Source organism: Drosophila simulans, chromosome 2R, assembly GCF_016746395.2.
Source record: "Drosophila simulans strain w501 chromosome 2R, Prin_Dsim_3.1, whole genome shotgun sequence".
Taxonomy (NCBI): Eukaryota; Metazoa; Arthropoda; class Insecta; order Diptera; family Drosophilidae; genus Drosophila; species Drosophila simulans.
Window position 1 is genome coordinate 13,651,809 of NC_052521.2, and position 15,606 is coordinate 13,667,414.

The following is a 15,606-nucleotide window of genomic DNA, read 5'->3' on the forward strand; positions in this document are numbered from 1 at the left end:
TGCAAATATTAGTCATGCCACAGCGCACACACCCACGCGAGCCATCCTGCATACATTGCCATTTCGAATTGCACATAAAACCGCCAATTTAAAAATGAAAACTGCCGGCCAGGCTGTCATGAGATGCGGCCGTGGGATGGGGGTTTTCCAACAAGGGTGGAGGGGTAGGGAAAACTTCAGTCTGCCGCATAATTCACTTTTTGTGTGTGCGTTGTTTTTGTTGCTTCCCGCCGTGGTAACCGCTCAATTGCTGGCTGCTACCTTTTGGCGCAAAGCCCGAGCAAAAGTGAAATTTAGCGGCTACAATTACCGTGCAATTTTTGGGCCAAATTTCCTTCAGGGGTGGTGCGCGGTTTCTGTGGGCCAGCGGAGTGGGAGGCGGTCTCTTTGCGCCGTGCAATTTGCCACACTTCCGAATTAGGCGAGATACAAGGGGAGGCAGTGGCGCGGTGTTGCGCTGTGTGCAGCGAAGGTGGGTAGAATTTAAAATGCCCCACCATAAATAAGTGCTGAGGTGTTGGCCGATATTCCTCCCAGGGGGTGGATTCCGCCGGTCTGTTTTCTCCTGCCTTTCTCCTTCTGCCTTTCTGCCAGCTGTCTACGGTCAACTGCAACCTTGCCATTACACTGAAACCACCCATTTCCCCATTCCCATGCCACCCCCTCGTCTAACTCTCTAATTTATGCACCCTTCTGAAAGCAACGGCGCAACCTGCTGCGTTGCATGTGCTCCCCTCGGAGTTGCCTTTATACGATTTTTTAGTGCTACACGAGTTTTATAGAAGAAGCTTTTATTTTTTCTGGTTTACCCAATTGAGGTGAAACGGAAATGAGCTGCCGGAAACGGCAAACCTACACACACACACACACATATACAGGCAGAGATACAGACACAAGCGCACACATACACACACGGCACAGTTGCGGATTAGGGCAGCAAGGTGCTGTCCTGTAATTTGAAACAATTTAGGCCACGCGTCGTCAAAGAAACGCGTCCGAATTCATCCTCCTTATTCCGAGAAAAAGATGAAGGCCCAAAGGAAGCTGCGTGTGATTGCTTTAAGGGAATTCTTTAAGTGCTGTTCAACAGGAAGAAAAATATCTGACACGGTGTAGAGTAGCTTTAAGTTCATTACATCGATTGGTAAAACCATAAATAATAATTTGAAAAACAAATATTTATATGTATAAAGCAATTTATTTATAGTCTCTGTTATTATTTAATCGTTTTGCGATATGCGTCACACGGCCATAAAATCGAATTGCCAACCCTTTTGTATGATATTTTTTCGCTCTGTAAAAATGTATGTCGCACGCACTTCGGCGGCGTCTGGTCGAGGTGCAAAGTTATGCGCATACGAAACGCAAAAAGGCTCAAAGGATACTCCACTTCGTCCTTAACACTCCACGACATGTGCGTGCTGCATGGCGTTAGCATACTTTTTTCCTCCGTTTTTTTTTGCCAGGTGGTCGTAGTAGTCGTCTTGGTCCAAAGTGAAGTTATAGTGGGGAAAGTTAAAGTTGCCTTTTGTCACGAAATAGATACTCCTTTGTCGGAGCACCCGAAGGCAAAGGCGTGTCCGGAAACGAAATGCCTCAAAGGGAAAGCGGCAAACGTGTTGAAAATTAAGAAAATAGCAGGCAACCAGCCGAAAAAACCCCCAAATTCAAGCTGCCAATCAACGTCGAGGCCAGTTGCTGTTGCTTCCATTTGGCCGGAGAAAATTCTGCTGACGCAGGAGGAGAGTAACCGAATCAGGGGACACTGTTGACACAAAAGGTGTAGCCTGGAAATAAGCATATTATTATGTCCTTTGTGTTATGAAAGCGAGAGAAAGCCGGGCGCCAACAGAGACACTGTGCGAATGGCCCAAATCTAATGAGTAAATGAAGAGAGGGGCGTGCTGGGCAGGGCAAACAAGTCAAATGATTTATGTGCTCACCCGGCAAAGGACACGAAGGACCCGCCAGCCGAAGAAAGGACATAAAAACTTAAATAATATCTACGATACAGAGGTGGAGGAGCTCACCTTGCGTGCCGAATGGCTTCTTGTTTGTCTTTTATGATGATTATTTTTCAACATTTTTACGATTTATATGATGGCAGTAGCCGGAGCAGCTGGAGCAGCAGTAGCAGCACAGCCAGTGGAAGTAGTTCGGTGCTCCGAATGCAATTATAGTGCACGCACGGACACCGAACACAATAAAACGATCGTAAAGGAGAATCGGACTTCTATATATCAAGCCGGCGGACCAACTGTGTCAGAGCGTGTCTGTCTAATTAGACGAGAGCTGCTGACCCCCGCCTCCTCCCTCCTGCGATTTCATGCCTCAGTTATGTGGGTAATTAAACTTACAACTTGGTGCCATTGTATGTATATAGTGCCCATCTAAGGCTCCAGTTCCAGCTCCAGCTTCATCTCCATCCTCACTTTGTATTTGTGTTGCCAGCAGGAGAGCTTCACAGAGGGCTCACTCCCAACCAGCTATCATTATGCCACACACACTAAAGGACGCTCGAAGTTTCGGCAAGGCGGTGTGGATTTATGGCTGTTACCCACTGTAACAGTGCGGCACCGGTAACTGCCACCTCACCTGGCAGCTCACCTGCTACCCGAACATAATTCTTGCCGCATAATTGCAGCATTAACAGGGTTAATGGCGCCGCCACTGTCTTGGCATGTTTTTACGAAAATGTTGCCTATTATGATGAGCAAATGTGTTATAAACAATAACATGAAGTGGGCCACACGGGACATTGTGAAAAGGGTTGAGCAGGGTGCTCTGTCGGTTCTTGCCGGGTGAAGTTTCAACCGCATCTGCATTCGTTCAACTAATTAGCAAAACTTTCACGTGCGCTTAGTAAGTGGATAGTTTATAAATTTATGTGCAAAAGAGTCTAAAGTCGCATAAATAAATATAATAAGGAAAAAGTTTATATTTACATGGTCTCACTAGTGCCAATAGCAGAAGAATTTTGTTATGGTATATATTATATGGTATTAACTGTAACGGAATTACTCACCTGTCCCACATTTCCGACCCCCATTGGCACATCTCTATTGGCACACCACCCTGTGGAAAATCCAGCTCGTCGTGTGTTTTTGTTTAGTTTTTCCTTTTCGCCACATAATTAACATGCAGACAGGCACACACCCGTTCTACAAACTCGTGACCCACGTCCGCTTGCCTCTTGCCACACCAACGACAGGGGTTAAGGCAACAATGTTGCAGTTATTAAACCAAGATGGGAAGCACTTCAAACCGGGTGAGAGTGCACCACCACCCAAATGCGGAGCCACCACCACACGTCTCAATACGGACTACACATAATGGCCAATAAAATGCATGCAATTTCCTACGTTTCGAGAAACTTTTGACGCTGCATTAACATTTAAATGAGTTTATCAGTGCGTGTGCGATCGCAAATGGGGTGCGGGAAGTGGGAAGTGGGGTGTGGAAAGTGGAAAGTAGTACAAATATTTATGTTGAGTCCCGCAAGGGCACTAAAAAGCCATCTGGCCCAAAGGACATGAACGCGTAGAGACAGCCCCAATGATTCAGACTGATTTATGTGTTTTTGAACTTTTTCCTCTGCGTAATTTAATTAATGGCCATCAGGGCAAGGGGTTGTAGTCCTGTATCCTGAACGCCGGGGGAGTGAGCACTCACTTCAGTCACTTCCAGTCACTTCATATCGCTGAAGTAGTAGTAGTACCTGGCCTAAGATTAATTAGCACTTGCAACGCACCGAAGGTGTCGAGGGAAAGCCCCCTTTAGCCCCAAATCCGCCGACTTGTTTAGCAGCTGAAAACAAATTGCGGCCAATTGCGCAGTGGGTGAGTGATGGGCGGGGCTGCTGGGCGGCTTGGGCTGAGCTTTGGGGAAATCAAGGTAAAGTGCCGCCGCTCTGCTTACTTTCAGCTTTCCTTTTTTTATTCCCATCCGCCCGCTTCACTCATCCAACTCACATGGCGTCCTTTGGCTCGGCATGCAAACGTGGCATTGCCTTCCAATGTCACGTGGCCGCAGGGATTTGGTGGGCAGCAGGGAAAGTGCTCTCTGGGCCACATTCATGGCCAGAGATATTCAGCTGGAAGCTTGCTCAACACGCTAACACACAGCCCCGGGGATAAGCTGGGCAAAATTTAGTGCCATTCCCCTTCCCTCTTTAAAAAATTCAAATCACCTAAAAAATATGCAAGAGATTTATCCCCCATTCCATGTACATAGTAAAAGCTTATCCACTGCACTCGCAGCTTAATGTAAATATATTTGAGCACTGCACAAAATATTCAGTTCGCTACAATTTCAATTTTGGTTTATCTAAACAAGTTCTAAAGTAGATTAAAACTGCATTTTAGGCTCAAGTTTAGATCAAGATTTACTTATTCTGGTATATATAAATAAATAGTATACCTTACATATCATCATTATCTTTTTGTGTTTCAGTGTACTTAGACGTGTGTGACTTGCAGCTATGCGAATGCCAGGCACCCACACTTTGTGTGGCTCTCACGTTTAGTTTTCATAAATTTTCGCCATAAATATTTATGCGGGCGCTTTGAAATATGGAAAATTGGTAATTGGAAAATTTTTATCATGGCGGTGGAAAGTTTTGCCACACACTCGAACCACAAGCCCCGGGGTGTAGCACTGGTATTTGATGTAATTTCAGGTGGTGACCCCGACGTGGTTAGATATCGAATTCCAATTATGCGCTGTAATTAAAAACGCTTCAAAGCGCAGATCGCTTGATGAATTCCAGGGAAATTTTAGTCCGCCCACTCTTCGGCTTTTCTCGCCATTTTCCGCTCCTCCACACGCCCTCTCACGGTTTTCCCCATAAGCTTTTACCACAAATACATGTGTCGTTACATTGAAATGGAAATGTAAAACTCGGAAATGCATTCCAAGTGGAAGGAAAGCGGCGCGGGCAAAGGGAAGACGGTGAAAATTCGGGCAGAAGTAAGTCGAGACGCGTATTTTTCAGCATATTAAACAAGCCAAGAGGTTCAAATGCTCCTGGTGGTCGTGGTCCTGTTTCTGCTCCTTTTTTGGCTCAGATCCTTTTGGGAGTTCGCTGGCTGTCTGCCGGGCTGTCAGACCACGTCGACTTCATCGTCTGCTTGACGTCTCATTTTTTCCCAGTTTTCTCAGTTTTCCGGCTCCTTTCGTTCGAGTACATATCCTTTTGGTCCTGCTGCACGTTTTTTCGGCCTTCCCCGCCGCACCGCCTGCACTTCGCTGCCGCACTTGCCAGTGTTGCTGACGCATGACGTAGGTGTCTAGACTTGCTAATGTTTCCTCTCGCTGCTGCAGTTGCAACATGCAGCTGCCGATGGAGTCGTAAAACTCATCCGCTGAATTATGTTGCCTCAATTTTTGACCAGTTTCGGCATCCCAGCGCATATCCCTGGGATTTGGCTTTAAAAATGGTAGCTCGTTGAGTGCTTTAAGTTGGTATATCCTTGCTTTTCCCTTCGCTTCTCCCGAAGCCACTGACACACTTCCCTTGTAAACCAACTTGTAATATATTCCCACGCCATTTCGTGTCGAGAGTGTGCACACACACATGCACATTACGTATACGTACTGTGTGCTCAACCACATTTGCAGTGAGCAGAGAATTGCACGTTTGTGTTTCTAGATTACAGCATTGTCTGGCTATCCAGGACATCGGAGAGTCCTGGTGAGCCTGCAGGGGACTCAAGTGCCGGTGCCAGCCATGTCTATGGCTTTATTTTTACTATACCACACCGTACTATATACACTTCTGTGTCGCGCTTTCTTCTCTCTCTCTTTTTCTTTCTCTTTCTCTCTCGCGGTGCCCAATTTCTTTCTCGCTTTTTTACGGCGCTGCCATCATAAACTGGCATAAAGAAGGGCCTGAAGAGACACACGGAATGAAACCAAAAGCGCAGCCCAGTAAAATGAAGTCTAAGCTAAATCCCACATAAGGTACGAACGTGCTCAACACAAATGCCAGGTGCTTACACAAACACACACGCACACACACACACACTGTGGCATGGCAGGCTGTTTGCCGTTTACCTTATTGGGTTTTTACAGCCCACACCGAACAAAAAACTATGGTAGTAGTGCAGTAGCATTAATGTGGCATGCAACTTACGTGGTAATTGTATTGTTTATTTTGGTTGCCACAAATTTGGTAAGCTTATTAAGCATGGCTGCTTAACCAAAAACAGAAAAATATGTGTGCTAGCTGAACACTCAAACAAAATGATGCCAGAAAGTATAATACCTTACAACTACTAATAGGCAAATTCACTTAATTTGCTACACTTTTTCGCTCAGTGCTTCTGCTATTTGTTCGTGGCCTTTGGGCGAGTTCTGTGCACAAACTTGCCCTAAAGCCTGAGCCAAATTTAAGCCTGGCCAACAGCGGCGGCAGTTCACTTTGCATACATATGTCTCGTCTGCATCGGCGACTCCGGGATCGCCTTCTACTCCTCCGCCGGCAGTCGCAGTCTGCTTGGCCGGCGCATTCGACTGGAAGCTGTTAAATATCGAACACATATTTATATGTAGCCAGGATGCAGGTGCTGTGGCCAGGACATTGGCAAATGGCTTCGAGATTTGTGCGACAGTTTCTGCTGCTGGAAGCGAGATAAGCTTGATGCATGGCCACGACTCCGAGCTTTACATTTCCGGATCCACAAAACTACATAATGCACACGAATGAAATTTAACGTACTTCCTGATGATTATTGTGCCTTTGAAGAAGAATGCTAGTTCTTTCTCCAACGTAAATAAGACGAATATTTCATTTGTCTCAAGAGCAGAAAACAACTGACATAGCAGCACAGATTTCATTTCCTTTCGGCTGTTGAAAAGCCAATCATTGTTAAATTAACGCCATAAAAAATTACGCACTGCCTGCCACTCGGCTTCCATCTACGGTGGAGTGAAGTGAAGTGTAGCGTGGTACAGTGAAGCCAAGTCAAGCAACCGCAACGCAACTGAGACAGAATCAAATAAAAATTAAGTGCTGACTCAGTTCGTCTGGAAAAAAAGAGAAAAGGAAACGGAGGCAAAACAGTGTGCGGCATGCAAAGTGGAGATAAGAAAAAATGCTTCACAAGAACAACAACAATGCGGCGGCGTCACGGGGCGTGGGCGGGAGGTGGGCGTGGCAGGGCATTTACATGGCCGCAAAACACAACAATGGAAGTCGCAGCCAAACAAAACGTTTCACTGTGTGTGCGTGTGTGAGGGGGAAAAGTACGACCACAATTTTCATATGGGTAGTGTGAAACAGAAGTTGGACCGAAAACTGTGACCATATGCATAAAGGCAGGTGTTTTCTGCGTATGTATGTGCTTATGTATGAAGGTGTGTGTGTGGGTGTGGGTGAGATAGGAAAGGAGATCCTTGGCCTGGCTAAGACAAATGATGCAAAATACATTTGGACCCCGCGCACCACGAAAATGGAGGCAAATTTTTCATTTACCTGCTGCCAGGCTCAGACTTTCGTCCTTCGTCCTTGCCCCAGCATCCCCTCCCCCACACCTTGCATCCTTGCCACCCCACCATTTGCCGTTGCCATTGGAAGTTAAGTATACGTAACGTAAACGCAAATTTAATGCTTGAAAAATTCGCTTAAATGGATTTAAGTGCCGCTTTCTCTTCCCATTTTTTGTTGTGCTTTCTGCCGATTTTTTTTCTTGCCTTACTTTTATTTCTGGCCTGCCTGCCTGTTTTATCTTGGCCAGCAGATAAATGAAAATCTTCAAAAAGATGAAGTAGCGGTCGGCGAAAAGCAACAGAGGCCGAGCTGAGTAGACTTTTGTGTTTATTGGGGCTACTTATCGACTGAGCACAGTCAAGTGAGCTTTGGCCCCCAACTTCTGGCCTCGGCTTTGACCCATTTGGGTCTTAGTCTTGGCCAGATAGATAACACTGAGGTTTAGGCAAAACCAATTCAAATAGAGGACTGAGCAAAGAAAAAACCTTCAATTAACCGCAAAGAAAGGCATTGAAAACGTTTATTGAACTAAACTAGGTTTGCACTTATCAGGAAAAGCCAAGCAAATATTTTGAGGTCAATGATTACAATGAAAGCATGGCAAATAAATATTTATCTTGTTGTTCAGCTGTAAATCTCTCGATATCAAATATTATTCATTGCCTTTTGCAATTTATTTGTCATTTTATAACCGAGTTAAACGTGCTTATAAACATAAAACATAAAAACCTTAAGTTTCCCTTTAACTGACTTTGTTTAGCTGCCTTTTATCTGGCTTATCTGCCCTATAATTTATATGCTGACGCATCATATAATCTTTATCCCAGAGTTGAGGGGGGGAAAAAAAAGCAGGAAAACCCTTAACCTTTGCCGCTGGCATTTAAATTTAGAGCCCTATCGTGGGGCGTAAATCGATGCGGAAAACTGGCAGGAGGGAAATTTACGATTTACGGCTACAGCTTGCCACGTTCAACAAGCCGCATACATTTTTATGGCCAATTAAATTCCATAAGCCAGGCTAACCGTAACGAAACCGACCGACGCCTCAAGATCTCGTTTTAGCCTTAAGTTTTCCCGCTGCCATCGATTAAAGAGTCGAATGTGGTCAACAGGGATTTCCTTTGCCGAGTGTTAAGTGTGAAGTAATGAATATTAAAATGAAATTTACAGAGGACAAGGACACACGCAGCGGCAGAAGCCACGCAGCCATCGACAGAGAGCAAATATTTTGACAGCTGTCAGTCGAGGGAAATGATTTCGCATTTCTGTTGCTTCCACTTTTTCCCGGGGCTTCTTTGCATGGGGAAAGCGGCGGCTAGGGGCACGTTTCCCGAGGAAAAGCTCTCCGCTCGTAGGGAGAATCGAGGAGGAGCCAAAGGAATGGGTGGGGCACATGCCAATGCCAAACTGATAGACAGGCAGACAACGTGCGACTGCCGCCTGACTGCTCTTTTAACACCAATTGCTTTTTAATGCATGCACGTTCTCTCGTCCTGCCCCCCATCACTCCCCCCCATACCCACCAAAAAAAGGAGAAAAAATGTCTAAAAGGAGCGCAAAGGAGGCTAAGAAATTGATTGACATTTTTGGTGAGCAGACATTTCGTCCTATTTTATATGCAAATCAGCTGGATACACAAACACACACACAGGCGCACGAGCATGTCAACTGGCTTCCCGTTGACAGGACAATAATAACGTTAAAATGTCGGGCATTTATCGTGCCAGCTTGTATATGTCTTTGTGTATGTAGGTCTTTGTACGCTTGCATCTGCAACTAATTACACGCAGGGCTCCTTTCTCGGCTGAGAATCAGGTCAAAAGTGTTTGATAAAAATGAATCCCGGCCAAGTTCACTTCGTGCTTTATTCCTTCGGCTTCGATTTGGGTTTGGGTTTGGGTTTCGGCGCTGGCGGTTCCTCGGGATAATCCCAAGTAGTTGGCAGGGAGTTTCTGTAATCGAAACTATACAGACTTCTCTTGACAAACTCACAGACATCATCGGGCTTTGGGTAAATATTTGAAAGATCTGCGAGAGCACAGTTAACAATCAGATGATAAGTAAGGACATTTAGGCGCAGTTTGTCGGACCAAAGATATCTTACCATTATCAATTAGATACTGAGTCATGGCAACGCCCACATTGAAGGCCACTCTGTTTGCATCCCTGATGGGCGGAAACAGAGTGCCCTCGTCGAGCAGTTCCTGAGGTGTATTCCTGGCCAGCTCGTGCGACACTACGGAAAATACTTCGTTTGGCAGATATCGCGCCTTGGCCGTAATGGCGGCCAATGCGATGCCCGGAAAAGTCAGACAGTTGTTGGCCTGGGCGGGGCGATATCTTTTGCCATTGATGACCACTGGTGGAAAGGGCGATCCGGAGCCGAAGAGCACGCGACCCTGTATGAAATACAAAGCATAGGTCTTGCATAATTAAAGGACATACCCCTCAGATACTCAATCTAACCTCAGTGTGTGTGAAGGCCTGTTCGGCGGTGCATTCCGAGTTGGCAGTTGGATTCGAGAGCGGAAAAACTGCAGGACGTTCGTGATTTTTTGCCATGGTTTTCAGTACTTCTTCGTTGAAAATTCCACCCACGCCAGTGGCTCCAACAAGTACGGATGGCTTAAGTTTCTCCAGCACGGTCATAATATCCTTCATGGGCTCCATGGGCTTTATAAATATTTTACCCATCTCCGGTGGATTAGGTGACTCCGGGGTCAAAATACCATTGACATCCATTAGGTAGATGTTTTTGGTTGCCTCCTCGGCAGGAATACCGCGTACCTCCAGTTCCATTTCCAGCATATTGGCGATACCCAATGCCGCACTCCCAGCTCCCACGAAGAGGAATACGGTGTCCTCCAATTTACGGCCAGTGATGCGTTCCACATTGATGAACGCGGCCAGACCAGTGGCTCCCGTTCCCTGGATATCATCGTTGAAGCAACAGTACTTGTACTGGTATTTTTCCAAGAACCTCAAGGCATTTGGAGTTGCAAAGTCCTCAAAGTGGATAAATGTGTTGTTTCCGAAGCATTTAACCGCCGACTCCATAAATTCATCCACCAGTTCATCGTACTCCGGTCCCGTAACTCGCGGTATTCGTGATCCAACATAAAGGGGATCCTGCAGTAGGGCCTGATTATCGGTACCCACGTCCAGGCAAACGGGCATTAGTGTGCTCGGCGGAATGCTTCCCAAAGCCGTATACAGGATCATTTTGCCCAAACTAATGCCCATCGCATTGGCACCCATGTCCCCGAGACCCAGGACCCTTCCGCCATCCGTCACACAGATGGCCTTAACGCCCTCGTCCACCCAGTTGTGCATGAGATCCCGGATGTGGCCCTTGTCGTGAATGCTGATGAACAGGCTGATGGCCTGCTGGAAGTTCAGTCCATAGGTGGCCACCACATCGCCCACCGTTGGTGTATAAACAATGGGTAGCGATTTCTCGATGTTCTCCTTGATAAACCGGTAGTACAGTCGCCGGTGTCGATGGTGGACAGCGCTCAAGTATGTAAATCGGGCGATATCGGTGGGTCTGGCCTCAAAATTCGTCAGGGCGGCATTCATCTGGTCATCCATTGAGCGCACGGAGCAGGGCATCAATCCCATGATGCCCAGACGTTGCCGTTCCTTAATGGTGAACGCAAGGCCCTAGAAGGCATATATATACAATTAGTTTTGGGCATTTCATGGCATAGGGATCCTTACCCACCTTATTATACTTTCCATTCATAACAACATGCCAGTCAGGTCTTGTTATTTGATCCATTTCGTCATCATAGACGCTGGCCCGCCTGCAAGAACCCAAATGAGGACGGGATGCAAGGCGCAGCAATGGATGCAACCGGCGAAATTCCATGGCTAAAATTTTTTTTGCAACTCCGAATTTTTTATGGATACCTTTTCATTTGGGAATTTTGAGATGTTAAATTTTCACCGAAACGCCTACTTTTTCTTTTGATCTTTATTCTCATGGCCCGCTGTACTTGGATGCGGCTTCATCTTTGGATACGCCCAAGTCTCAGCCAGCGAACTGCCATAGGTCAGCTTATAGCTATTCTTTTCGATATACTCCTCAACATCTTCTGGCTCCAAAGTGCGCTTAGCATAACCTTAATTAACCAATTAAAAAGATATTAATAAAATGGATTATATGTAAGTGTAGGCTCTCACCGTTTTCTATCAGATACTTGGCCACTTTCACGCCTATTTTGTAGGCCACTTCATTGGCCTGCTTCACCAGGGGATAGATACGTCCACTCTGTATCTCCTCATTTGTTGGGAACTCAGCGAGCTCGTGGGCGGCTAAAAGGAATATCTCGTCTGGCATTCGAGTGGCCAAAACGGTCATGGTGGCCAAAACCAAAGCGGGAAAAGCAAAACAGTTGTTAGCTTGACCAGGAGTTAGCCTCTTGCCATTGAACTCCACGGGCGGGAAAGGAGATCCGGCCGAAAATATAGCCTTTCCCTAGACAAATGCCGAAAATAAAATGGGAGATACTCCGCAAGTATTTGGAACACTTACATCTGAGAATTTGTAGGCCTGTTCGGCAGTGCACTCAGATTTGATGGTGGGATTGGAGAAGGCAAAGATGCCAGGACGCTCGTGACTCGCCGCCATCGTGCGTATTATTTTCTCTGAGAAAAGTCCTGGTGCCGAGGTGGCACCCATAATAATTGAGGGCTTCACTTGCTCGACCAACGTCTCCAGGGACTTGGTTTCCTTCATGTTCTTGGCGAAAACGCACAGAATGTCCGGTATGCTCTTCCTGGTTGTGGTCAATACACCGTCTTGATCGTAAAAATATATGTTTTTGGCAGCATCAGCCTCGGAGAGACCCCTGGACATCAGCTCCATCTTAAGCAAATAGGCGATGCCCATGGCAGCGCTTCCCGCTCCGGCGAAGAGAATGACATGCTCCTCCAGCGGTTTCTTGGTGATCCTCTGGATGCCAAGCAATCCACCCAAGCCCACAGCGGCAGTGCCCTGAATGTCGTCATTGAAATGGCAGTAGCAATTCTGATACCTATTCAGAAACATAAATGCATTGGGTGTCGCAAAATCCTCAAAGTGGATGAGCGTTTGATCTCCAAAGGTGGATACCACTGCCTCCATGAACTCATCCACAAAGCACACGTACTCATCGCCCTTTAGGCGCTCATCCCTTAGACCGATGTACAAGGGATCCTCGTGGAGCGCTTTGTTATTTGTGCCCACATCCAGGCAAATTGGCAACAACATGCTCGGCGGAATTCCGGCCAGGGCTGTGTACAGTTCCATTTTTCCCACGGCTATGCCCATGCCATTGGCTCCCAGGTCACCCAATCCCAGGATACGTTGGCCGTCGGTCACACAGATGGCTTTCACCGATCTCCGCATCGGCCAGTTGGACAGGATCTGCTTCATGTGTCCTCGATCATGCTTGGTAATGTGAATCCCGGTCATGCCACGGTACAGCATGCCGTACACCGTGCAGGCCAAGCCCACAGTGGGCGTGTAGATAATGGGCAGCACCGCGTTAACGTTCTTCGACACGAATTGAAAGTACAGCCTCTCGTAACCCTGGCGCAGTGCCCTCAAATAGCGATATCTGCTCACATTCGATTCGAAGGAGTGAAAGTTGGACTCGATGGCCAGCATCTGCTCATCGTAGGTTCGCACGCAGGCCGGCATGAGTCCATGGATACACAAACGCTGGCGTTCCTCCAAAGTGAAGGCCAAGGCCTATCAGAAGCTATTGTCATGACTTAGTCAGCATGGAACTCAGCATAAATTACCTTATTGCACTTGTCGGAAAACACCACCTCTATGGGAACTCGGATTGTGTCGTGGGATGAGGACGGACGAATTTTAATTAAATTGGGACTACACTCGCAATTTGATTGATGTGTCTTCGACATCGATGTTCCTCGTGTAATGCCAAAGTTCAATAACCTGAAGAGACTCATCTTGAAAGGGACTACAAATTTAATAAAATTACAGGTAGTTTAGTTTTAGAAAATTAAATGATTTTTGATTCACAGCCGCTTTTGGTATTTTTAGCTATGGCAATAATTAATTTTAATTCTTTAGATGTGACCTTCTTAAAGCAGCAGATACACCAGATAAAACAGCCATTAAAAGTAATGGAATAATTTGTGTTTAGGAAACAAAAAACAAAACATAACAAAACTCCTGGCTATTTCGGGGAAAATTGTGCCAAAAAAGCGACACAGGGCTAATTTGCATGAGGTCACAGGCAGTTCCGTATCTATCACTCATTATGCATTATTATGGAAATCACTTTTGTAACTGCTATTGTTGTTGGCCGGCCATTAGGGTTGTCAATGACCAGAGCGAGAGGCCGAAGGACAAAGGAGCGGGCCAAGTCAGCACAAATGACTCTTAGCGCGGCCATCAAAGGATTTGCTCGGGCTTTGGCCCAAAAATAAAAACTTGTCCTTGCCCACTGTCCTTTCCTTTGTCCTAATGATTGTGTGTGTGTGTGAGAGAGAGTGTATGCCTCTCTGTTTGTGTGTCTCACTGGGTTTGTTTGTGTGCACTGTGTTCTTGTTGTTTCACTAATTGTGCCAAATTAGTTGACAACTTAATGTCGTAAAAATTTCAGCTAAATGCCTCAATCTTTTGTTAATGACATTGACAGCGGTGCAACTTTTTCGACTTGTGTTTGTTTTTTTTTTCTTCTTTTTTTTGGGGTCCAAGCTCCGGCTTTGAGCACGTGACATCGCTGGCTGGAGTACGTGACACTGTCAGTGTCAAATGTGCAAGGACATGGATGAGAATGAGGACGAGGAGCCGTGTCCTTATGCTCTGTTGTATTTACTCAGGCCCCCATAAATTAACTTTGTGTTTGTTGAGCCGAAATTATAATAGTTTAATTAGTTCATTTCGCTTTTCTGGCCCATCCAACTGCTGCTGACAGTTTCATTAGGCTTTAATTAACTGTCTCAACTTTTGTTAATCAATGTACAATGTACACGCTGCGTATACTCAATATCGTCTCTTTCCTCATCTTTTGCAGAACATGTGCAGGACTTCAGTTGCGGGCCGCTGCACTACAAGACTTTCTACATGGATGAGCGCAACAATGCGCTGTATGTGGGTGCCATGTAAGTACATCTAGAGTTTTTTGGGAAACTCGAAAATATATGAAATATTTATCAACCCGAAAGAACATTTAAAATGAAAATTAATTTGAAAGTTACACTTTGTTTTCAGTTGTAAGCTATTTACCTTGAAACAAGTTCATGTATTATTAACACAAATAGTTTTCAGCTGGCCGCAATAAATATTTAGGGCTTAGTGAGACCTTTTTAATGTTGAGAAATATGCCATAATTTGGGGAAACTTTCTTTTCCGGTTGCAGACAATTAGAAAGTTCCGCTTGGGGCAGCATGTGGCTCCCTACTTGGCAACCCGAACGCATTTGGGGGCTGCATATTTCATTTTTCCAGCAAGCTCTTGGCCACACTGTCGGCATACATAATTATGAATTAATGCCACCGACGAGGGGGCAAAGTCTGAAGGTTCTGGGCTCTGCAATTTGACAGGGAGCGCACCCGTCTGCTCATTTGTCTGCGGCAAGTTGAACACGGCCGCATTTTCACAGTTTTGCGGCTGCCGGGAGAGGAGTTTCGGAAAAACGCAAGGAATATGCGGATGGAGCGGGGTGCGCCTAAAAGCGGGAAAACAAAGTAACCAAAATTACCACTTGACTTGAGAGGCACCGATCCCAACGAACCGGCGAACCGGCGAACCACCGGCAATCCAGCAACGACGACGACCCCACGCAACCACAGCTGGCGGCTCTCGTCAGCGATTGTGGGGCTCCTAGAGCCGGCAGGGAAATGAAGATTAATGGTCTCGCAGTTGTCGAGGGAAAGCTACCAAAAACTCTGCCAGTAACTACATAAAACACACTTTAGACCGCCGCTGCCCCTTTGCGTTTTCCTTTTGTTTTCCACGGCGCCACAAAAGTTTCGAGTGGCCGGAAAATGGCGAGAGATGGGCCGCCGTTGGGCCGCTTAAAGTTCCGTTCTGTTCTTTTCAGTTGTGTTCTGTCTGTGTGGCAGGCAATATTGCCACATTCGACGTATCAATCAAT

The 15,606-nt window shown here is 46.2% G+C and overlaps 3 protein-coding genes across 5 annotated transcripts in view; 1 reads left to right on the forward strand and 2 right to left on the reverse strand.

Moving 5' to 3' along the window:
• Nucleotides 1-15,606, forward strand: part of LOC6734768 (semaphorin-2A) — a 44,257-nt gene that overhangs the window by 19,217 nt on the left and 9,434 nt on the right. For all 3 annotated transcript variants that reach the window (XM_039292897.2, XR_006541659.1, XR_005543765.2), the window contains exon 3: nt 14,524-14,611. In XM_039292897.2, the coding sequence (XP_039148831.1) occupies nt 14,524-14,611 (88 nt within the window). The remainder of the gene's footprint in view (nt 1-14,523; nt 14,612-15,606) is intronic.
• On the reverse strand, nt 9,035-11,360 carry LOC6734769 (NADP-dependent malic enzyme). Its single transcript, XM_002081736.4, has 4 exons — nt 11,214-11,360; nt 9,956-11,152; nt 9,594-9,888; nt 9,035-9,517 (listed from the first exon to the last, which is right to left on the reverse strand). The coding sequence occupies exons 1-4, from the start codon at nt 11,358-11,360 to the stop codon at nt 9,354-9,356; spliced, it is 1,803 nt and encodes a 600-aa protein (XP_002081772.2). The 3' UTR covers nt 9,035-9,353.
• On the reverse strand, nt 11,447-13,506 carry LOC6734770 (NADP-dependent malic enzyme). The gene is made up of 4 exons (XM_002081737.4): nt 13,280-13,506; nt 12,027-13,226; nt 11,675-11,969; nt 11,447-11,613 (listed from the first exon to the last, which is right to left on the reverse strand). Exons 1-4 carry the CDS (start codon nt 13,448-13,450, stop codon nt 11,447-11,449), a joined length of 1,833 nt encoding a protein of 610 aa, XP_002081773.1. The 5' UTR covers nt 13,451-13,506.

Bases quoted from the DNA above. Each gene is read 5' to 3' on its own strand.
- LOC6734769 (XM_002081736.4), bottom strand. From the start codon at position 11,360: ATGGAATTTCGCCGGTTGCATCCATTGCTGCGCCTTGCATCCCGTCCT. The intron at 11,153-11,213 runs GTGGGTAAGGAT...TATGCCTTCTAG, and splicing joins TGAATGGAAAGTATAATAAG to GGCCTTGCGTTCACCATTAA. The intron at 9,518-9,593 runs GTAAGATATCTT...GTGCTCTCGCAG, and splicing joins TCAGTATCTAATTGATAATG to ATCTTTCAAATATTTACCCA.
- LOC6734770 (XM_002081737.4), bottom strand. From the start codon at position 13,450: ATGAGTCTCTTCAGGTTATTGAACTTTGGCATTACACGAGGAACATCG. The intron at 13,227-13,279 runs GTAATTTATGCT...AGCTTCTGATAG, and splicing joins TTTCCGACAAGTGCAATAAG to GCCTTGGCCTTCACTTTGGA. The intron at 11,614-11,674 runs GTGAGAGCCTAC...TGGTTAATTAAG, and splicing joins CAAGTATCTGATAGAAAACG to GTTATGCTAAGCGCACTTTG.